Source organism: Calcarisporiella thermophila (assembly GCF_041956535.1).
Source record: "Calcarisporiella thermophila strain CBS 279.70 unplaced genomic scaffold VTP21scaffold_13, whole genome shotgun sequence".
NCBI classification, from domain to species: domain Eukaryota; kingdom Fungi; phylum Calcarisporiellomycota; class Calcarisporiellomycetes; order Calcarisporiellales; family Calcarisporiellaceae; genus Calcarisporiella; species Calcarisporiella thermophila.
In genome coordinates, this window is record NW_027192203.1 from 389,944 (window position 1) to 410,702 (window position 20,759).

The 20,759-nt window shown below is 42.2% G+C and overlaps 11 protein-coding genes across 11 annotated transcripts; 5 read left to right on the top strand and 6 right to left on the bottom strand.

Moving 5' to 3' along the window:
- Window positions 1–92: 92 nt before the first annotated feature.
- Window positions 93–1,391, top strand: VTP21DRAFT_2080 (uncharacterized protein; the record flags this gene model as incomplete). The annotated part of the gene is made up of 4 exons (XM_069392236.1): window positions 93–362; window positions 443–982; window positions 1,058–1,202; window positions 1,300–1,391. 4 exons carry the CDS (start codon window positions 93–95, stop codon window positions 1,389–1,391), a joined length of 1,047 nt encoding a protein of 348 aa, XP_069250657.1.
- A 298-nt stretch (window positions 1,392–1,689) lies between these two features.
- VTP21DRAFT_2081 (uncharacterized protein) lies at window positions 1,690–2,334 on the bottom strand (the record flags this gene model as incomplete). The annotated part of the gene is made up of 4 exons (XM_069392237.1): window positions 1,690–1,985; window positions 2,039–2,089; window positions 2,153–2,217; window positions 2,294–2,334. The coding sequence occupies 4 exons, from the start codon at window positions 2,332–2,334 to the stop codon at window positions 1,690–1,692; spliced, it is 453 nt and encodes a 150-aa protein (XP_069250658.1).
- Window positions 2,335–2,863: 529 nt separating this feature from the next.
- VTP21DRAFT_2082 (uncharacterized protein) lies at window positions 2,864–5,515 on the bottom strand (the record flags this gene model as incomplete). The annotated part of the gene is made up of 8 exons (XM_069392238.1): window positions 2,864–3,378; window positions 3,444–4,159; window positions 4,223–4,409; window positions 4,471–4,621; window positions 4,690–4,797; window positions 4,864–5,125; window positions 5,186–5,378; window positions 5,494–5,515. 8 exons carry the CDS (start codon window positions 5,513–5,515, stop codon window positions 2,864–2,866), a joined length of 2,154 nt encoding a protein of 717 aa, XP_069250659.1.
- Window positions 5,516–6,583: 1,068 nt separating this feature from the next.
- On the top strand, window positions 6,584–8,068 carry VTP21DRAFT_2083 (uncharacterized protein; the record flags this gene model as incomplete). Its single annotated transcript, XM_069392239.1, has 1 exon — window positions 6,584–8,068. The coding sequence occupies one exon, from the start codon at window positions 6,584–6,586 to the stop codon at window positions 8,066–8,068; it is 1,485 nt and encodes a 494-aa protein (XP_069250660.1).
- Window positions 8,069–8,359: 291 nt separating this feature from the next.
- VTP21DRAFT_2084 (uncharacterized protein) lies at window positions 8,360–9,250 on the bottom strand (the record flags this gene model as incomplete). The annotated part of the gene is made up of 4 exons (XM_069392240.1): window positions 8,360–8,694; window positions 8,775–8,871; window positions 8,950–9,075; window positions 9,140–9,250. 4 exons carry the CDS (start codon window positions 9,248–9,250, stop codon window positions 8,360–8,362), a joined length of 669 nt encoding a protein of 222 aa, XP_069250661.1.
- Window positions 9,251–9,468: 218 nt separating this feature from the next.
- VTP21DRAFT_2085 (uncharacterized protein) lies at window positions 9,469–11,912 on the bottom strand (the record flags this gene model as incomplete). Its single annotated transcript, XM_069392241.1, has 2 exons — window positions 9,469–11,536; window positions 11,608–11,912. 2 exons carry the CDS (start codon window positions 11,910–11,912, stop codon window positions 9,469–9,471), a joined length of 2,373 nt encoding a protein of 790 aa, XP_069250662.1.
- Window positions 11,913–12,660: 748 nt separating this feature from the next.
- On the bottom strand, window positions 12,661–13,279 carry VTP21DRAFT_2086 (uncharacterized protein; the record flags this gene model as incomplete). The annotated part of the gene is made up of 3 exons (XM_069392242.1): window positions 12,661–12,868; window positions 12,987–13,083; window positions 13,192–13,279. 3 exons carry the CDS (start codon window positions 13,277–13,279, stop codon window positions 12,661–12,663), a joined length of 393 nt encoding a protein of 130 aa, XP_069250663.1.
- Window positions 13,280–13,399: 120 nt separating this feature from the next.
- On the top strand, window positions 13,400–14,453 carry VTP21DRAFT_2087 (uncharacterized protein; the record flags this gene model as incomplete). The annotated part of the gene is made up of 2 exons (XM_069392243.1): window positions 13,400–13,455; window positions 13,517–14,453. The coding sequence occupies 2 exons, from the start codon at window positions 13,400–13,402 to the stop codon at window positions 14,451–14,453; spliced, it is 993 nt and encodes a 330-aa protein (XP_069250664.1).
- Window positions 14,454–16,388: 1,935 nt separating this feature from the next.
- Window positions 16,389–18,222, top strand: VTP21DRAFT_2088 (uncharacterized protein; the record flags this gene model as incomplete). Its single annotated transcript, XM_069392244.1, has 4 exons — window positions 16,389–16,862; window positions 16,943–17,131; window positions 17,202–17,381; window positions 17,443–18,222. 4 exons carry the CDS (start codon window positions 16,389–16,391, stop codon window positions 18,220–18,222), a joined length of 1,623 nt encoding a protein of 540 aa, XP_069250665.1.
- Window positions 18,223–18,500: 278 nt separating this feature from the next.
- On the top strand, window positions 18,501–18,833 carry VTP21DRAFT_2089 (uncharacterized protein; the record flags this gene model as incomplete). The annotated part of the gene is made up of 2 exons (XM_069392245.1): window positions 18,501–18,665; window positions 18,750–18,833. 2 exons carry the CDS (start codon window positions 18,501–18,503, stop codon window positions 18,831–18,833), a joined length of 249 nt encoding a protein of 82 aa, XP_069250666.1.
- Window positions 18,834–19,125: 292 nt separating this feature from the next.
- Window positions 19,126–19,968, bottom strand: VTP21DRAFT_2090 (uncharacterized protein; the record flags this gene model as incomplete). The annotated part of the gene is made up of 6 exons (XM_069392247.1): window positions 19,126–19,204; window positions 19,265–19,383; window positions 19,439–19,498; window positions 19,569–19,618; window positions 19,674–19,749; window positions 19,822–19,968. The coding sequence occupies 6 exons, from the start codon at window positions 19,966–19,968 to the stop codon at window positions 19,126–19,128; spliced, it is 531 nt and encodes a 176-aa protein (XP_069250667.1).
- Window positions 19,969–20,759: the final 791 nt, after the last annotated feature.

Genomic DNA, 20,759 nt, shown 5'->3' on the forward strand with positions numbered 1-20,759 from the left:
TCAAGAGTCACTTGCACAATTGCTATTTTTCCAATTTTTTCTTTTTACTTCTGATCGGCACAGCACGCTCTTATACACACAGCTTCTCGAGGATGGACATCGATCGTCCTCTTAGTGAGATCATTATAGAGTCCAAGTTGACTTCTAAGAAATTTAGAGGGCAAGAAAGAAAACGGCCACATCATGAGCCTCCTTCTGGCGGTTATACAACCAGAAAAAATTACACACCACCAGGTAGATCTAGTGTTATCCCGCCTCGCCAGGATGCCCCGCAATACGAGAAATCCTCTGTCATTAAACGCATAGGTCCCATAAAGAGCGTATCACCGAAACATCGCTCAACACCTTATTCGATCGCTTCAGTAAGTCGATCCGGACATTGTTTTACTTCTCTTTGAAATTCGAGGTTGGCTAATTGCTTTGATTTCTCTAAATTTTTTAGAGGATATCATATGCCAGCACTGGAGTAGTGACAAAAAAGCCGCTTCCAGCTGAAGAAAAAACATCTCAAGAGCCCAAACCATCATTGGGCCAGCTTATAATTACTAAAACGGTTGAGCCCTCACGACGTATTAAAGAACCCCGCAGAATTCTTGACGAGGAGAAATCTACAGTGAAACCAAAACCAAAGCCTAAGGAATCGGTTGCTCCTGTGCAACGAAAGAAGGAAACACCCAAGAAGATTGTGGAGGAGAAGCCAACTAGAACTAGAGAAAGAGTGACTAGAAGCACGGAGAAGAAAGTCAACGAGGATGCGATGGAGGAGGATGAAGTAAAACCGGTGGTGGTGACAGAACGCCAGAAGAAGCAGGAAGCTCCTGTGGTAGCGGTCGAGAACACAGCATCAGCAGAAGGAGGTTTGGTCCCACTTCGTGGGCTTGCGGGCGGAAACCGTACTGAATACACAATTAAGGGTGAGAGCGGGCCAGCGGTAGTTCTGGTGAGCAATCTGGATCCGATGACGAGTGCAGATGATATCAAGGTAGAAAATTGAATTTTCATAGTGAGCAAGCAACCAAGAGGCTGGAAAATTCAATCTTGCCATTTTTTGTTTTAGGTTGCCTTTAGTGAATTTGGGGAAATTCATGCTTGTTGTGTTTCCATGGATTCCAACAATCTTTCGGGCATAGCAGAGGTGGAATTCGCAAGGAAGGCTAGCGCCTTAGCATGCATTCAGCGATACCACCGCCAGATAGCCGATGGTATGGATATCAAATCTAGCTTACTGACTCATTTCTATGGTGGAATAAGATAAAATATCAATCTTTGCTTCCCCCCGTTTCCTACCTCTGATAATAGATCGGGTCCTGAAGGTGGAATTGGTACGAGAACGTAAACTGATTGGTACAATGGCAACTAGGAGTCGTATGCAAGCTAGCGACTACTGGTGAAGTTGGGTTGAATACGCAGGCGCTATTTTCCTCTCTCTATCGTCTCCTTATTTTTCTTTGGATTTCTGAGTACGCACATACTCCTTTGTTATCTTCGAAAATGACATAGTCCTAGAAGATAACCTTTCCTTTAAATTGATAAATATCTATATTTCATCCCAATAATAAATAATGTTTTAATGGTGCAGATGGTTATTTAGAGGATGAATTCCGTGTCGCATGCTATCCGTTGTGTCGGATGCATTAGTATTGAAATGAATAAGGTATTTGATGACGAGCAAATAGCTAAAGACTCTTTTCATGAAACTGATTTATTGCTACGTTCTTTATTCTCAATATTCATAGCTGTCAGCCTCTCAATGTGTACTTGATCTACGTATGGCTGCACGCGCCATAGCGCAGCAAATGTGGCGCGGTGTTGGGTAGTCGAGCAAGAATGTAAAAGGGTGCGAACGATGGTATCCTTAAGCGTATATTCATCGTCAAAAGCGAGCACACAGTCAAATAGAGTCTGAAGAAGGGATGATTCAGCAGCCGGGAGAACAGCAGCGAGGCGATCGCGCAGAGAATAAAGCTGGGTCAGGATGTCTCGCACTAGCGATAAGTTAGTATGATAAAAAGGGTAGAGAATTGAAAAAAGAAATTACTTGCTTGCAGGGAATCCGTAAGTTCTCCAGATTTGGAGTGAATGTCAGAGCCTGTAGCAGATAATTGGTGTTAAAAACAAGAGAGTAATCCGAAAGTACGTAGCAAATGGTTACCAGATTGGTCAATTACTCGGATTACATCGGCACTTTTGCTATTTATTTCGTTCCATTCTGTGACTCTACTCAAGAGAATATAAGTCAGGGATCGAGATGAATTTGCTTGCAATTGTCACTCAATCCGTTGGAATACTGCACCGTTCTAAGAATTGTGAGATGAGCCGCTTTACTTCTGACATTGGACATTGGTTAGTTGGATTTCGGGAGATATTAGCAAAATCGATAGTCAAACTAAATTATGTTGCTTCATCTGTGACTGCGATACAATTAGAGCCTAACTTTGCTATCATGTCGAGCAATATGCAGAATATAAAAAAAACGAGTATTACTGTGTCTTTTTCCAATTCTGTGTATTATTTAACAGTAGTGCATTTTTTTTTAGTTTCAAACACTTGTATTGAATCACATCTATCAGTATAAACTGTCCTTAAATTCTCTCGGTCTGAATGATTTCAGTGGCAATAGCTTTAGGTAAGAAACAGTTAGAACAGGGGCCATTAAAATTTTGTCCAAAATTTTTTATTTGATTTTTAAAATCTCAAGTGAGATTAGACAAAAAAAAAAGAGAATACTAGTTTTTGTCTTAATACCGCGTGTTTCACGTCAGAACTTATATCCCAGCCATGCCATAAAAAAATGACAAAAGAGTAGCAATTTCCCAGAATAATAGATATAGAGTGTGTGATAAATCTGAACTCTCTCAAAAATTTAGAGTCTTCGAGAGCCCAACCATCGATCTGCCTCCTCAAACTGCCCCCCTAACTCTTTGGAGATTGCACCACCCTCCACGAGCACTTTGACTCCTGCAACTACCTTGTCCCAAAATTGGAACCCACTCTTCAAGTCTCCTCGCACATTCTTGCACGCAGTAAACACTTCCTCCACGTTTTTCGCCGCTTCCTCCTTCGTCATTTCTGAACTTAAGACACGATCCAGATAGGTTTTGCTTACGATGCCCAGAGCATCATTCACATCCTGCAGATAGGGGGTATTTTCATAGATATTGAAATAATCGTCTTGAGCGCGCTTGCACTCACCGTGGAGGAACATGGAGAGAATCAGCATTTCGAAGAGATTACGTAGGGTCCGCGCCCCAGCTTTTACAAAGGAGTTGAAGCAGAGAAGTTCCCGGTTCAACGGGCCGGTCCAGGGGGAATTGTGGAATTGCATCGGGAGCAAGGAGAGCGTTCGCGTGATGAGTAGAACGTGTTTTTTCTCGGCATCTAAAGAAAAAAATGGGTAAGATTCACAGCCCACCGACCACTAAGTTCTCTCTCCCCGCTCTAACCTGTTCCAATTGAAGGAGCCCCGTGGTACGTGCGGCTGTAATGGTCAGCCTTCAGCACTCCATGTTTGATCAGCTCGAATGCAAGTAGCAACTGTTCCTGTGCAATTGGCGGAAGCCTCTTTTCGCCTTTTTCGGTTGCCAATGCTTTGGCCAATGCTTGCCCCCACACCGTATGGGTATTCTCAGGAGTTAGATATCCCCTCAATCGGAGCCCACGCCACAGTGCATTCGCCAAAATTTCATCTTTATTCTCCAGCGGTTTAGCTCCCTCTAATTTTGATGTTTTCAGAGGACGATCCTTTTTTGCCGTGGCATTCAAGCAGAACGCCAAGTCCACCCCAGAACTCACATCTAGGCGCTTCATCTCCTCTCGCACCACTTCACCAGAAACTTGCCATTTTAAGCCTTCACCTGCCGATTTATGATGCACCATCGGGTGCTCATTGGTGGGCTCATACCATTGCAATGACACCACCCGCTTTGACTGGTAGAATTGATGAAGGGGTTGAGTTAATAAGTCAAGCGACTGTGCGCGAACTTCTTGGAGGTCGTTGACGAAATTTCGGTATTCCGTTGTATCACCATTGCAGAGTGGCGGCGACTCAACCAGCATCCCCGAAACGAGTGTGTTGATCACCTGGGTACCGATAAGGGATTTTGAGATGTAATAATAGATGTCGTCGGGTAGCCGATATCCAATAAACTCGTGAATATCGCTAAACAGATGAATGGGTGTATTAGTGTACTACATGGCTTGTAGATTTGTCCAATCCACATACCTTGGTGCATTCTCCACATTCAAAGGCTCCACTTTACCATCCTCCCCATACACTACGTGATATTTGAGAGCACAGCGAGTGCGACAAAACGTGTCAACATAATTACTCTTGTGCACTGCCGGGTTATCGGAGTAGAATTGAACTGCATTAAATCCAGTCTTATGCTGCTTGATGAGATCGTGAGTTCCTGGAAGGACAAAAGGAGGTGAATAAAGGTTCGTTCCCGAGCCAGAGCCAAGAGTACTTACCCTTAAACGAGAAGCCGATATCCGTAGTGAGAATTGGGAACGTGCTGCACCACTCGAAACCAGCAAGAATGCAAATATCCAGAAATTGATCATCAGAGACTTGGAGATCATTTAGGATGGATTTCTTGCTAATCCAATTGTAATTTCCTTTCTGTCATCATAAGAAAACAATCAATTAGTGACTGATTTTAACCATGCGTTATCAGATTAAAAACTGACCTCGAGATCGAAGCTGATAATGATCTTATCAACATCGTACATCAGCAGTTCCGAACCTCCGTACAAGGCGTGCACGTAATTTTTGGGGTGATTATGCAAGTAGACGAGCTAGGTAGCAAAATAATAAATGTATAAATAAAACTCTCGCTGTACCACTCGGCAAAAAATACGCACCTGTCCCCAGGAAGAGTAGGGAGCACGCATAAATTCTATTCCGCGATCATATAACACTTTGAATACAGAATTTAGTAGATCGGGCTGATGGATTGAACCCGAAGTGAGCCATGCGCTCATTGCTTGATCAGTTTTGCCACGCTCGTAGTGTTCCCAACCCGTGGCCCTTTTCGAGGGCCGATGATCCTCGGTGGAGAAGGGCTTGTCCTTTCGTGTAATATTCAGCCCATTAAAAACGAAAAAGGGTTGAATTCCATGTGATCTGCAATATAGATTAGTTATATTTTGTGTAGAGTGTGCTTTTGAGATGTTGATATATTACGCAAACAAGTCTAATTCTCGCTCTATTGCAGCTCTCAAACCCAATGGTATACCACCCATCGCCACCACAGCAGGCTCCTTGACGGTTGTCTGCAATAAGCGTCGGAGCCAATGACTTCCTTCGATACCCACTCGTGTATCACGCAGTTGATTTATCGAAGATGTCTGAACAAGTCTCCGCTCAGCAATGAAAACTTAAAAAAACGATAGAGAGGTCAGTAATTAAAATACACTTGTAAAGGCATGCGAGAAATATACACATGTACATAGATCAATGCGAAAATCTCGAGAGATTGACTAAATACTTACTGTCAAAATGGCGGATCGGCATCTTTTAAGATGTGATCTTCCTTTACTCAGAGCAAAATAGAATGCGAACGAAATATTGTCTATACAGTGGCTAAAGTCGCGCTCAATCTATTATTTTTTAGGGTGGATAGGGAGATATTAAGTCTCAAAGGTCGTTTCGCGTAAACCAGGAAAATATTATCTGCGCCACATAATCCAATTAATTATTTAGAATGGTCGCGACTAGAGGCCCAATTATCTTGATAGAGCATTTATAATAATATACACTCTATTAAGCACAAAATATAGGACCAGGTTGCCACAGATATTTCCTACAAAAATCACAGATATATATTTATTATCATAGTATGTGAGAGTTTTTTTTGGCAAAACTGTAAAGCTATGGACTTGGCAATTTATTAAGAACGCACTCTAAACTTAATGGAGCTTTTTTCATTTGATATTTTCGTAGAGTCTATCTACTACATATGAACGCTAATAGCATCAATAACCACTCTAATCTGCAACCCTATACCCAAAATCGCGGCTATTTTGCTATTTCCAAACTCCAGTTTGCATTTACCTGATATTTAAATGGCTCAACGAAACACTTGATTTGAAGAATCGGGTGGCTGATTTATTTTTTTTTTTCCTGAAGACTACGAGTTAGAATCCTTTTGTTCCTGGGCAATCTACAGTGGTTTATAGACGTCAATTTTTATGATGATATGAAATGCAAAGGAAATTGAGTGAATCCCTACTTACAAAGCTACTCAAAAATCAGCCCCCAGCCTGCCGCAGCTGTCGCACTCGCCGTGTTGGATGCGATCGTACGCAACCCAAGTGTGAGCGCTGTCGCAAGGGAAATACTCAATGCTTATATAAAAAGCCTAAAGTGCCTTTATCAGGCAAAGAATGCGATGAGCTCCAGAGTTATTGGAAAGAAGAGTTTGAAGAATTGGATGATAATATTAAAGAGCTAGAGCAGACATATTCGTGGCTCGTAGATAAGCTAGCTTTTATAACGTTGCAGAGAATGTTAGAGAATCTAGCCAATCTAGACAACGATTTACTATCAGAGATAACGAAACATCAAAACTCATGGTCAATAATGAGGTGCAATAATTCAGGCCAAGTGCAAATTGATTTGAAATTTGCGAAAGATATTTGTCGGTTAGAATCACTTTTACACAATGGTGAAGAAAATTTTGAGAGCGAACATTATGTGGAGTCTGAAGGGTTCAGATACCCGTCCATTCGCGTGCATTTTGCCGAAGATACGGCACGACTTAAAGAGGCCATGCTCAACTCTTCTAATGAAAATTTGCCACAGTTAAAGCCTCAGCGCATTGATCTCATAATTGATCATTTGGTGAATGTCTATTTTAAATGCTATCATCCATTCTGTCCAGTTCTTCATGAACCATCTTTCCGGGATGCCTATAATAATTCCAATCCAGATCCATCGTTTCTCTCAATGGTATATGCCATCTGCGCCTATGTTGCCAAACACGCATGCAAGATACATTCTCATGGGAAGGCTAATCTAAATGGAGTACCATCAAATGTTCTTGAAGAATACTTTTACAATAAGTCTCGCGAGTTTCTCTCGCACTGTCTTGAAGACTCGTCACTCTACACTATATGTGCATTGATTTTCTTATCGGAGTTCTTGTACTACGATAGAGATCGGGAAAGTCAGCGTCGAATTTTTATAGAGCTGGCCTCCTCTAAGTTTGAATTGATGATCTGGGACCATAGACATTCATACCCTCCGCTCGAATATGATTGCAATATCGAGGACTATTTTCATAGGGGCTATGAAGATGATCAAATGAAGGTGGAGCTGCTTCACCGCATTCGATGGTATATAGCCGATTTTGAGTGCATCATGGACGATCGGATACGCTGCCATCAAAAATCATCAGCCCCTATGCCTAGTCCACAGGCAGATGAAAATATGCTTATACGAGAGTCGATTCTCTATTGGAGGTCATGCATTGACCTATATACTATCCAGGATGAAATTGACATTTTATTTGACAAAGATCTCTCCTCGAAGGATGCTTGGGAATTTGCAATGGGTTTGGTGCCAAAACTCCGAGCATGGTTAAAGAAGTTACTCCATACTTTGCAGCCCCATAACATCTTTCAACTCGAAGAGGCATCCCTACATACTCTACTAGCTCTAGGACAATACTATACTATATTACTTAAACTGCACTGTGCTTTTATTCCTGACGAATCTCAGACTTATATACCCGATGATCTAATCTCAAAGGGCTTCGAAAATGCTCATCACTTGTTACAAGTTATAGCGGTGATACAACGGTGCGAGGGATGCTATTTCCCTCTACCCTTCATCACGCAGATCTGCGATTTTGTTTTCAGGATGCTGCATATCGTTCCGCACCATCGAAGTTTATACCCCTTGTCAGTCCATCTATATAGTTTGTTATGGCGCTCAAAACACTATAGGGCTCGGGTTTCACAGTGTCTGAATTGTGTGAGCTCTTTGGAGGCTACAATGGACAAATATGGAATTCCTCTTGTAGCGGAAGAGAGTCCCACCGATGATATCCTAACGCCTGACTAAATAGTGTATTGTCTTTCCCCTCCAGCGACTCTTTGCTTGTATTATCTAATGGAAAGAGTACTACTTTATATCATTGTAGTTTAACTATTGAGTCTATTGTATGACACATATCTACACAGTATATATCACATTTTAGTTTAAATATTTGGCACTATCTTTCTCTTGACACTATCCATCCACTCGTTCTTTTCTCTGCTTCCACCCTCATACTCTTTTCATACGTTGGATTCTTTGAGATTGTTGGAAATGCATCCTATAAGCAAAAGCCATAGGTCTTTACCTTGCTTATACTCATGACTCCTTCGTCTCTGCATCCTTGTTAACGAAATACTCCACACAAATCTTACACCCAACAGCTGGTCCGACTAAACTTAACCAGCTCCTCATGTATTTTCCCGTATCGTTTACCCCACTGTCTCTATGTCCATTTCTCTCCATGGGCATTCCACTGATGGAAGATAATAGTGTTTGTGTCTCACATGGATGCACATAATAGAAAGGCGTTCTAAAATAAGGGTGATCGGATTGGGTAACGCCACTGCCAAAGCGGAGCTGCTGTAGAGGAGTGTGATATTCTGCAGGTATAAGATATGTGTAGATCTGTGAAAGAGTAAGCGGGGTACCATCTGTGGCAAAACGTATTTGTATGAATAAAAATGGAGAATGAGATTACTAAACGAACATAAGAATCATCTTGTGGATTTACTGGAAAAATAAGCGTTAAAGTAGAGCACAGGCACTTGATAACTGGAAGAATACAGTATATGGTAGGTGACTGTAAGAGTCTCTAAAGCATCCCCTCTCTACATCATATTCACAAGTTAGTCAAAGATACATCCATAATTAAGTTTTCTACAAGAATTCAAGAAAAATCTTCTTACGAACGACACCATATCTTCTTCTTCTACTACATTAGGATCTGCGTACACATCTAGCTTTTCCCAGTCATGTTTCACGGGAATGACGAGCTTTTTTTCTAAGAATCCATCTCTATTCGCGCCATGATTCTATACACCGTAGAGATGAGGAAAAACGTATCAAAATCTCTAGATATACTTGTTCACGATCTACTTGTTCAATCCAATGCCAGTGATCTCCTACGTGTTCAGATTGCCGAAGAAATTCCTGAGAGGAAGCGTAGAATTCGGGCCACGATAAACTTGGGTACCGCTGAATTATCATTTCTAAGTGAATTCCACTAATTAATTTCAAAGGTAAAATTGGCACTAATTTTTTTTTATTTTTTTTTTAGTAGATATTGTGGGAATACCTAGCACTATATTACACTAAACTAAATTAAACGAACACATCGGAGAGAATTTTCGAAATGTTTGCTACAATACTTGGTTCGAATCCCATTGCAAGGTGGTAGTGCCGACAACTAAGAAAGGCACTGATGCCTATTCAACGCTGCACAGCCTGAACCCAGCAAAGACATATGGGTACCCCTTCTGATACCAGTTCCTAAAAGATCGCCTGTGAGCAATGCGCGGATGGGTGGCCCAGCTGCCTCCAAGGCAGACCACATGTTTTCGATCAAAGAAATCGGCGCTATACCCGGGGTAGAGCTCTGATGGTTTGAAGCCTTGGAACCGCTCCCATAGGGTCGAGGTCCATTCCCAAACGTCGGAGACAAATTGGTCAGCAACGGGGGTGGGATGCCAGTATCGGAACCCAATGTTTTGCACTTTGACGCCCTCGATCTCTTTCTCATCAGAATTCAACGATTTTTCCTCCTTCAGTTTCCTCTCAAACACGTCCCGCGCCATAACCCATTCTTCCTCGCTAGGCAACCGCATTCCAACCCAATCGGCATATGCCTCCGCTTGCGCTTGGGAGCAGGTCACCGGCCACTCGCTCACGGTTTCCAGGGGAACTGCCCCAAACACCGTCCGAACCTTAAAACGGAACTTGCTCGGTTCTCCCACAGGCACCCAAGATTGCGGGTAATCCTTGTTCACAGTTGCGATCAAAAAGCGCAGGTATTCTGCGTTTGTGACGGGGCGGGTCTGGATGCGGAATGGAGCGACGGTACAGGAGCGCACTGGATTCTCGTTATCCCAGCCGAATGGAAGTTCCAGTGGAGCTTCGTCGTCGAGAAGTTCTGAATCCTCGTGACCAAGCTGAATCTGCCCGCCCTCAATGCTAATAAGTGCAGAGGGTGGAGGGACCTCCACCTTCGTTGATTCCACCCCGTCAACTTGATCTTCACCCCCCTTCTGCAGAAGAGTTTGCGCCCAAATGGGCGGCACAACCCCTTTAGGTGGAAGTGTTTCTGGCGATTGCAATAACATGTACAAGAACGTCTCTAAATGCATAGCCTCATGCTCGAATGCCATCCACAAGTATCTCCCGGCTCGTCTTGTCAACTTTTTCTCGCTCTCCAAATAGTGCAGTAATCGTGTTCGCACCTGATCGCGGTACTCTAAGATATTTTCGGCAGCAGGCCACTCGTCTGGCACTCTTGAATGGGGGTGGCAATGTGACGGATCGTCCATGTCGGGATCAATTCCCCTCTCGAATATCTCTCCATAGTCTGGTCGAATCCGAGGTTCCCCGAGGCAGTGGGAGAGTTGAATATCGAGAAAAGCTGGAATATGGCCGAAATAGAATATACACGGGTGACGTAGATCAATCGGTTTTTGGAGATGCATGGTGGTTGGGATCATGGTGGTTGTAACCGTATCCCAAGCGCTCCACAGCTCTTCCCATTCTTCACGCGTTGGAACCGATCCTTTAGGCTTGGGGCAGAAGAATGGCCCACGATATAGAAGATGTAGGTCGTAGCGCTCCTCAGTTTCGGTCCAAGTCATGGCATGGGACAATCCCGCAGTTTCGAACAGTGAGATGAGCTCCTCGACATCGTATTTATATGAATACTCGACATTAATCATCTCATTCTTTGCAATATGAAAAGTTTGATCTTTGTGGGACAAGGTCTGGTCGCAAAGGGAGCGATAGTAGGCTTCATGACGACCCTGTTTCTCATTATAATAAGAGACATATTCGAATTGATTCCTATCAATGAAATTGTGTCCGAGGATATTATTAATATGATCGAGACCATTCATAATAAACTCTCGTGTCACTCCGCGCGGGTCATTATACGCGACGCTTATCAACTCTGGATCGTTGCGGCGATCCACTCCCAACAGAACCATATCGCCAGCGTTCATAACGCGATCACGATAAGAACGTAGGAAGGCGGCACCATCTTCTCGATTATAATTTCCGATAGAGGATCCAATCCACATTACGATCTTGGACTGCTCGGGGGGGAGCTTGGAGCAGTAGGCGATTCCATCCTCATACGTTCCAAGCAAGCCAACGAGCCGTATGTTGGAGAAGCTGCCCAGCGATGCAAGTGACTTTTCAAGCTCTTGCTGCATCACATCAAGGGCATAATAGGTGATGTTTTTACATTTTTTTTCAACTGCTTTGAGAACAAGCTGTGTCTTGCGGAGGGACCTAAGAGGGAAAAAAGAAGGCGAGAGGTCAATAGGGTTTTCTTACTGCCCGACTGCAAGAGAAATACAAACCCAGCACCCAACTCAATCAGAGCGGACCCATCTTTTACATATTGCTGAATTTCATCCACGTAATTTTCCAACACATTTATCTCTGCATTGGTCAAATAATATTCTTCCAGATAGGTAATTTCATCAAACAACTGAAGACCACGATCGTCATAGAGCACCAGGGTAGGAATGGTCTTTGGCTCCTGTTGTAGCCCTTTGAAAACCTCAGTTACAAGCTCGAATTGATGAAATTCAGCAGAACGAATATCGATAATGTCGTAAGGTTTGATCCGAGGATCCCCTGATTCGTTAGGTGATGGATGCATGGTGAAGAAATTTGTGATAATAATAAAAGGGAGTGAATGCTCTAGAGAGGCCTTTGAGAATCGTTTGCGAGTCCGTGGTGGCGAATATTATTTCTCGAAAAGTCGCGACTGTGGGGTGGATAGATAAAGGGGAGAGAATTTCACGATTGATGAAGCGTGTCTGGAATTCAGAATATCAAAGCATAAAATGGCGATTCAAGCATTCGTGGAGTAGCCAAGATAACAATATATATAGGTAGATTATCATATGGAGGCTCTCCCTTTGCCACCCAGTCAGATAGCGTGCGAATTTCTTACGCTGGATCGAACCCCCTTGTGTTCAACTCAGATTAACTCCAGATCGCCGACAAACGGCGCTATTTATTGATTTTTCCTTCAGGTTCTTTCGCCCTATCAACCAGGAGAGGGGGAGCTCCCCTGTGGCCATCCCTCCAAACCATTCCCTCCCCCCACTACTGCAACGTGGAGAGAGCTTCTCTACAACCTTATTTTCAATCTCCTCTGAGAGACTTTTTATTTTGTTTTGCTTTTTTCTTTTTGTGTTTACGCCGCGTGTTGATTAATAATAGCATGACTTTACTCGGCCATTACGTAAAGTACAGAATTAAACCCGCCTAATCCATCCCCGATCACTTGTGCTTATCGTGACTTTTAATAATATAGAGTTATATACAATGCCATTCACACTCCAAGCTATGTTCATATCGGTGACTACATCTCCCATCAGTGCGTTCGCCTCCCGTCTGCTTCAGACGTGGCCGTTCGGAGCCTGGCTTTCATTTTCAGCAGTAGGTTGCTGCTCTTCCTTCTCCTGCAACAGGGTCTGCGGATTCCGATAATATCTCCAGTGCCAGTATTGTGTTTTATGTATGAACGTTGCCGCCTCCTGAGTTATCAACGCGTCACGGAAGCTCGGGTACTGGAGGAGGTCAAGGAAGTAGAGCGCGTGAGGGTATCTGTGAGGGACATGAATACACACAAAAGCACCTTATTAGCGATGCATAGACGAGAGAAAAAACCGAAAACATATGGCGCAAAACAAATAAAATCACAATCATAAATGAGAGAACTAACATGATGAATTTTGCATATTCAGGTCGCTTCCAATATTGTAGATATTCAAGATAGTTGATGAATGCGGGATCTTTAAGGTACTCGAGCTGTGCAAGATCTAATATTTTGCGATTACCCATTAGTATTAGCAGAACTCTAATATTGAGAACGCCAACATTCGATCTCATTGCTTAGCTTAATTGCCTAGATGCTAGCAAGTACTCACAGTTCAAATACCAGGGATTGGATAGACACTGCACGAATTCAAGCTCGATCTCAAATCTGCGCTGCTTTTCTTCATCTGTTTCTGGCATCTTATAATAAAATACCTTTCGTTTGTTGAGGAACAGAGAATTTAAGATTATGTGTGGCTTAGATTTTTTATTTCGAATATCCGCTTTAATGAGAATATATCTTTGGTTTCTAACCTGAAGATGCATCAGATTTCACCAAGAAGAAATCAAGCGATTCAGACTGCCTTTGATAAAATGTGAGCTATCAATGTGTGTTGGTTCTCCACTTTTTAGCTAATCTCTGCATTTATTATCTAGCTATGAGCGTTATAAGAGCGAGAAACAAAGATGCGCACACCAGTTGTCCACTAAAGACATGTGTAGCGCCAAATTGCCATCGTCAAAATCTGACGCGTCAAATTGGAACGATGCAACATATTTTACTGATTCCAATGCATTCACGTCTAAATCATCTGTGAAATCCTCTCCTAAATCCGAAAACATATATCAAGAATACGATGAGCACAGCTCAAAATACCCAAAAGTTGAGTCACCAGGCAACGAATCCGATTCAAACGCATTTCATCCAAATTCTGGTAATTATCGCACAAGGGGCGAAACATTGTCAACTCATGCAAAGCGCCCTATGAGTCAAGAGCCTGCAGAGGTCGATGACTCCAATGGAGAAACTAGTGGACAGACAGAGCCCGATTGTAAAAGACGCTTGACAGAAGATCCCGTTCCAAATTCGTCCTCGCTCCCCGCATCCTCCCATACTTTTCCTTATTCTGCTGCGCAGTTACTCCCTCTTCCCCCTGTTCCCCTCCCCGTTCTCCCGCCCAATCCGCTTGCCCCAACCAATGGCCCAAGGAGACGTGGTCGAAGACCAAACCATGTTAGATTACTTATGCAACAACAGCAACAGCAGCTTGCTCTTATTGAATCGGCATATAGGCAACAAGCAGATCAACTACGCTATGGATGGAGAAAGGACGATAATACGATGGGATTCTGTATTCAGTATAAATACCCAAAGACCAATGTATTGGCCTTTAGACCTGGGAGAACCGAACGAGCTTGGCAACAGGTAAAGAATGCACCCAGGATAGACTTGAACGAACTATGGGCGTGGCATACTCGATTGGCTAGGCGTAGTGGGATGAACTCTAAGCCCAGGAATAAGGAGACGTCGCGTGACGCGAGGGAACCATTCTTGAAGAGAAATATACGCGCAGGACGCTCCATGTTTTCATAATATGATTTGTCAGACTCTTTTCTAACTCAAGTAACCCGTGTCCCCTTTTCTTTAAGACCTTAATATATCCTCTACTTACCATGTATTCAAGCTCATATTCGATTGTATTCAAATAGGGAGGCAAAGAAGCTACTTAAAGCCATGTTGGAAAAATGCATTTTATTAACTTATTAGCAACTGCCTCTAATGTATTTTCAAAAAGTGAATTGATATGGTTACTGACTTAAGCAGGAGTGCTTTCATGCATTTTAAATACCACGCTGTTCATAAACTATACATATGCCGTTAGTTAACTTTATATGAGAGGGGATGGAGAACTTTGCTCGAGCACGGGTCCAGCAGACGTTAAAATTCCCCAAAGCATGTGTTTAGTGTACACTTATGCTCTTCGTAAATTAGATCATGTGAGGTGACGTATGCGCATATTCTATGTGATGCTCTCTTTCATAAATCTTGAAGATATTGCCTTCAACGCATCATGGGCATATTAGGGGGATGATTGCTCTTGGGTCATAAAAAGTGAAATTCAATTGATTATCTGTAAAGGGGCCTTAAAAAGTGAAAGCGTGAGAAAAAGTACTGCACAAATAAACAAGCTGCAATTCTGCTTTTTGATACATATATCTGAGGTTGAAGGAATATCAAGCCATCTAGTTTCATAGCTAAAGAGGGTTACTTGGAGATCACGCAATTATTGGGGAATATGTCAAAGAATATAATAGCTTTTCATAGTTCAAAAAGTGTGTAATTTACATATCTTCAAATGAATCTCGGGATTAACCTCTCCCGAGGTGTAACCCTCTCCCTTCATTTTGATTCTTACAGTTTTTTATAAATTTAGCGAACATCTGACTCGTGAATATAACAATCGTTTATCTTCCTGAGGTTGACTGAGAGATCTAACTTCGAAATTTCCCCTTAAACTATCATTGTAGGTTAAATATTGAATGAGTGAATGTGGGAGTAAAAATGATTGTAAACTAAACATTATATTTTCCTAAATTCCAGGAATAACTACTATTGATCACCAGAAGAAATTTAATTAAAAATCATCTTATTTTAGGTATATTAACTATGTAAATTTATACAGTCAAATTTGAAGTGCAGTGTGAAGCAGTAATTTTGTTTAATTTTTCCTGAATTTCCAACAGCATTGGATACTACAGATAGGTTTCACTTAGAACAGCTATGAAAAGCTCGCATATATATTCACGTGTAAGCAACTGCAAAGCCTAAGGCCAGAACATAATAACGGCGGTAGTGAATTGATTCACTGTACTCTTTTTTTCAAAAGCTCTCGTCATATATAATGAAGGTAAATGTATTAGAATCATCATTTCACTTAGAATTTACCAATGACTTGGTCACAATTTTTCGATATTCTACATAAGCTCAGGATTATAGAGGAGGACTTTAATTCCCATGTATCACCTACTGGCTTCTATCCAAGGTAGTGTATGGTTCACATCTATCTATAAATATAAACTAACCTAACGCACATAAATAGGGTTCCAACAATAAGAGGTATCAGTAGTATTTCAAGCGGGGTCTTATAGTATCAAGGATTTTTCCGAATAGGGTCTAAGCTAAATAAAAAATCTTATATATACTTCAAAACAACTTGGTAGTCCATTAACGCTACTATGCCTTTAAGGGAAGTTGAAAATGTGTTATTCATTAGAAGTGGGGGGAAAGTTCGGTAAAGTACTGTTGAAAATTACAAAACCTCGGATTCAATCGAGAGGTATATTCGGTAGAGAGAGATGGGCCTCATAGTCTGAAAAAGGATCGAGAGATTTAAAGTTTCAGATTTTGTGATGCTTAGTATCATACGAGTTGAAATATATTCGTCCATACGCCACGAGTCTACGTCAATTTCTCCACAGTGATATATCAGCTGTGAAAGAGGGGAAAAGTAAAAATGCTCAAAGTGCGATGAATCGCACTCATTATTGCACTTGCAAACTGAAATGTGCATTTGGCAGTCGCATTGGACAGTGGGTCGATATTGATACATTTACTCTACATCAGCGAGAGGAGAGACGTCTTTTAGCAGTTCTTACAGCCCACGGTAAATCAAATTTCGAGGATGAGAAAGAGAATGATGCCACCCAATTAAGTGGCGACTCTGAAAGCATCGCTGCAAGTGAAAATACAGTAACTGGCCAATTGAATAGTGTCGAAATTAAGGCCTCGGTCGACCGCAATTCTCTAAATAATAATATAAATGGCGCGAGAGCAAAAGGGGATAATCCTGTAGGAGCTGCAAGAGTTGGATATACAGCAAACTCCTTGTATATTAGCGAAGCCATCGCAACAGATGAAGAAAATCATTCTAGTTATTCTGGCGGTCAACCAAGCGACCGGTACGCATCTAATGCGTTGTTTTGTAATTCCGAGAATGATAAGGTAGAACTTGCATCATTTAATAGCATTATGCTGATTGTAAAAGCAAATATGCGTTATTTTTTTTTTTACGTTCTATTCAGAACATTCATTGGAGAAGTGAATCGTTTGGAAATTTATTCACTGATCTCTTTCGTCGCATCAAGAGTCTAGAAGTAAGTCGCGGTATATTAGAAAAAAATTTTGGTGTATTACAAGATAGCTACGCAAAATTGAACGCGCAACATCAAAGATTACAAGAGCAACACCACCAACTATTGATGGCCTTCCAGGTATTCTACTGTGACATATTTATAAGTGTTTGTGTTCAGTATTTATGTATACATTGATGTATGCATCTAGAACATAAAATGCCAACTTTCTGTGGAAAAACATAATCTTTTGGACCGTGTAGGCGGCGGGGCAGGGTGTACAAGAGGGGAGCCGGCACCATTGTCAGACTCACAAATCTTTCAAGGTGAATCACGAGCGCCTAAGCGGAAGCGATTAGAGGTATCAAATGATGAAAGACTGCTGCTAGCGGTGAGCAAGGTTGAAGACTATCGGGTTAACCTACAAGTGGCTGATCTTTCATATACTATAGAGTACTCTTCACGAAATCTATCGCTCTATCATTACTGAAAATCCAGAGGAAGATTTTGATTTTGGTGCCAAATTTTACTCCGCTAACAACTTGCCCATTATTAAAAAAATAACCTCGCGAGTATCCACCAAGGCTGAAGCCGCAGGGTTCACATTCGATGACTCTGACATCTGTGACTCCTTGAGCAAGTATTACGAGCATTTGAAACGCGAAAAGAAAGATCCTCCTGAAAAGCGCGCTTGGCTGCAGCAACGTCGAAGGAGAACGAATCGGAGACACTCCAAACGAACAAGACGTCAAAAAACCCTTTTGAAGAGGGCATGTGATTTCGCAAAGGCTCATGGCTTGACGTACCGCGTGGAAAACTTCGAACAACTAATTGAACTGGATAGAGTTTTGAATGAGAGGCGATTGCGTGACCCTCTTTTGGCGAGGGATTATTCTGCTTATATCCCCCTATTTGACAACGTTGAGCTGATGTCACCCGAAATATCGGACGAGGAAGAGTGGTGTGAAGAGGGTATAAAAACATTGTCATCAGAAACGGTGGCTATGCAAGCGTCGATACAAGAAGTGCAGCCAAAAGTGAAGGTCAAGAAACGGCTAGTTATTGGAAGAAGCAAGGAAGTGAGCCAATTTTTTAGATTCCTCGATTCTCTTGCTAGGGAGAACACAGTGAAGGAGCTGATAACTCACCCAGTCGACCCTCACCATGTACACCTAACCGAGGGCTTCCCGGATTGGGCCTACTCATCATGGCTCCAACAGAGGGAGGAATAAAAGGGCATAGAGAGGGGAGTATCGGACGTAAGCTTTTACCCCTTATTGTTCATTTTGATGGCCACCGGATCACCGCTGCGAGTCACTTTTATATTGCTTTTATTATTTATAATACATTAACTGCAAGATGAGTATATATATATAATGTCATTAATGGAGGATGAGGTTTGGCCAATCCAGCGACCCTGTATTTAAAATGCAGTATTATTACATCTTTCGATTTTAAAAAACCTATGGAAGCATCCACGTGTACACAATAAGCCACCGTTCTTATCTCGATGGATACTCTGGCTCGGCTTTCATTTTCTTCACACCCGTTCCGAATCACTTTTAACGAACACATCATGAAGAAGATCTCTCAACTGCTGGTCATAACTTTGGGCACACTCGTGGGCACAGCGGGTGGCTTCTACGTCTTTCAGGCACACAAGGTCAAGATCAAAGTAAGAGGCGTTCCATAATCACTCGCATTTTTGTAGACGATGATTAGCTCTGGGTTTTTAATTCTCGTTTAACTTCGCATGTAGGAGGAGCGACTGGGTCTGTTATTAGAGCGCACAAAGTTTGATCTTGAATCCCAAAAGGAGGACAAGGCTGGAGCAGCAACGTGAACGTGATTAACCATTTTCCTATACGCTGTTTCTATAGATTCCTCGTACTTATGTTTCCACAGATATGTTGAAATCCCATAGAGTATTACTATATCACATACACCCTCTATATATTATATACATTGCCTCTACCTTCTCCTCCACCACCTCCCCTCTCCCTTCCGCCACCCTGTCTCATGGTATGCTTTTTGCTCACCATCTCTTTTCGTGTTCATATTGTTTTATTGTATTTTTTTATTTTCCAAAATAACATATTATTGAAAAGGCAACTCATTCACGCACGTAGAGAGACTTACTGAGGCTCTTTGACAATCAGCACAGGAACATGGGAGTGATGGGCACAGAAATCAGAGACAGAGCCCAAGAAGGTTCTGCAGTAAGAAGTCAAATTTTAGGCTGGTAAACAAGACTCCAAAACACGTTCAGACTACCTCTTTAATGCCCCAAGTTGACGGCATCCCATGACCAGCACATCCACCTTCAGCTCTTTAATTTTGCGAACGATCTCTTCGCGCGGATCTCCTCTCATAGCAATCGCTTTACACATGATCTATTACGTTACAGGTTAAGTATTGTCATTGTGAAGCGTCAGCGCAGAGACTCACGTTTTTCTCTCTAAGTTTCTCGGCTAGCGTTTTGAGAAGCCGATGGCTCTCAAGACGTTGCTGAGGGTTATGGCGCGAGAACCATTAAAAAGGGATGCTATCGAATGGAAAAAAGGGGGAATAAACATACATGCTCCTCCAAATTGGTGACAAACTGCGAGAATTGAATGGTGCCTATCCCTAAATGAACCACCATTTAGTTCAAATTAAGTTTCTGATATGTTCATAATGCTACCATATGGCCCGGGCAACATAACATTTTGCCGGACATTGGCGAGAATGACCAAATCACTTTCAGGTCTTACGAAATTCTAGTACATTCAATTCAGAATGCATTCAAGCATCTCAATATCTCTTTGGAGAAATAAAAATTTCCTGCATACTTCAAGTGCCCAGCTAAAGGCATATTGGCTATGTGGACTATGATCGACGGCAATGAACACGATCCGAGTGACTGTTTTATCCTCGGTAGACACATCATGAGACACGGTTTCGTGCCCAGCTTCTTCGGTAGAGGTCTGTTCAGACATGTTTGAGTGGATAATTATTTTTGTTCCCAGGAAGAGAAAATCTCAAGTTTTTATCGTATGATATCAACGCCACCGTGAAAAACTCGAGACAACTATTTACAAGGGTATAATTAAATATGCGATGTATTAATTGAGATTGAATTTATTGAAAGAAGATCAAATAAAAAGCAAGATTGAAGTCTATTAGCCCAGCTTCATGTCAAGTGTAGCGATTTCGCCATGAGCATCCCAACCGGTGCATTGGCAGATGGAGCAAAGACGCTGGGGATGGTTATGCACGGCGGTTAACAGAAACCTTCCATGAAACAGCACTTCCCAGTTCTTTAGCACCAATGCAGCGAGGCTACTTCGGTGTATAAACATTTAATCATCAGCCGGTCAAAACAGAGGGATATCAATCCATCCCCATGTTACAATTTATTAACGAGACGAAGAGCGTGTGGCGTTGCACGTAAAGTGTTGATAGGTGTACCGAGAAGGTAGCCAATATGCTTGATTACATCGACTAATACATTTACGCCGTGCATATCTAAACTAAGCCGAGAGGAACACAGGGAAAAAAAGTATGTCGGCTAAACAATCTAACCCTCCCAAAATTGTCAGTCAATTTTTCTTTTTTCTGCGCAAGTGAGGAGATTCAAACTATAGCGAACGCAGCAGACGCACGCCTTTCGAAGAATCTTTTTGGTGTTACTTGTGCTCTGGAGAGGGCAAAGAGGTCCATGGACCTCGAAGTGGCTTTTAAACTGGCACAATAGATAAAGGTGTTTAAGTGCAACGGGTTCTGAAGG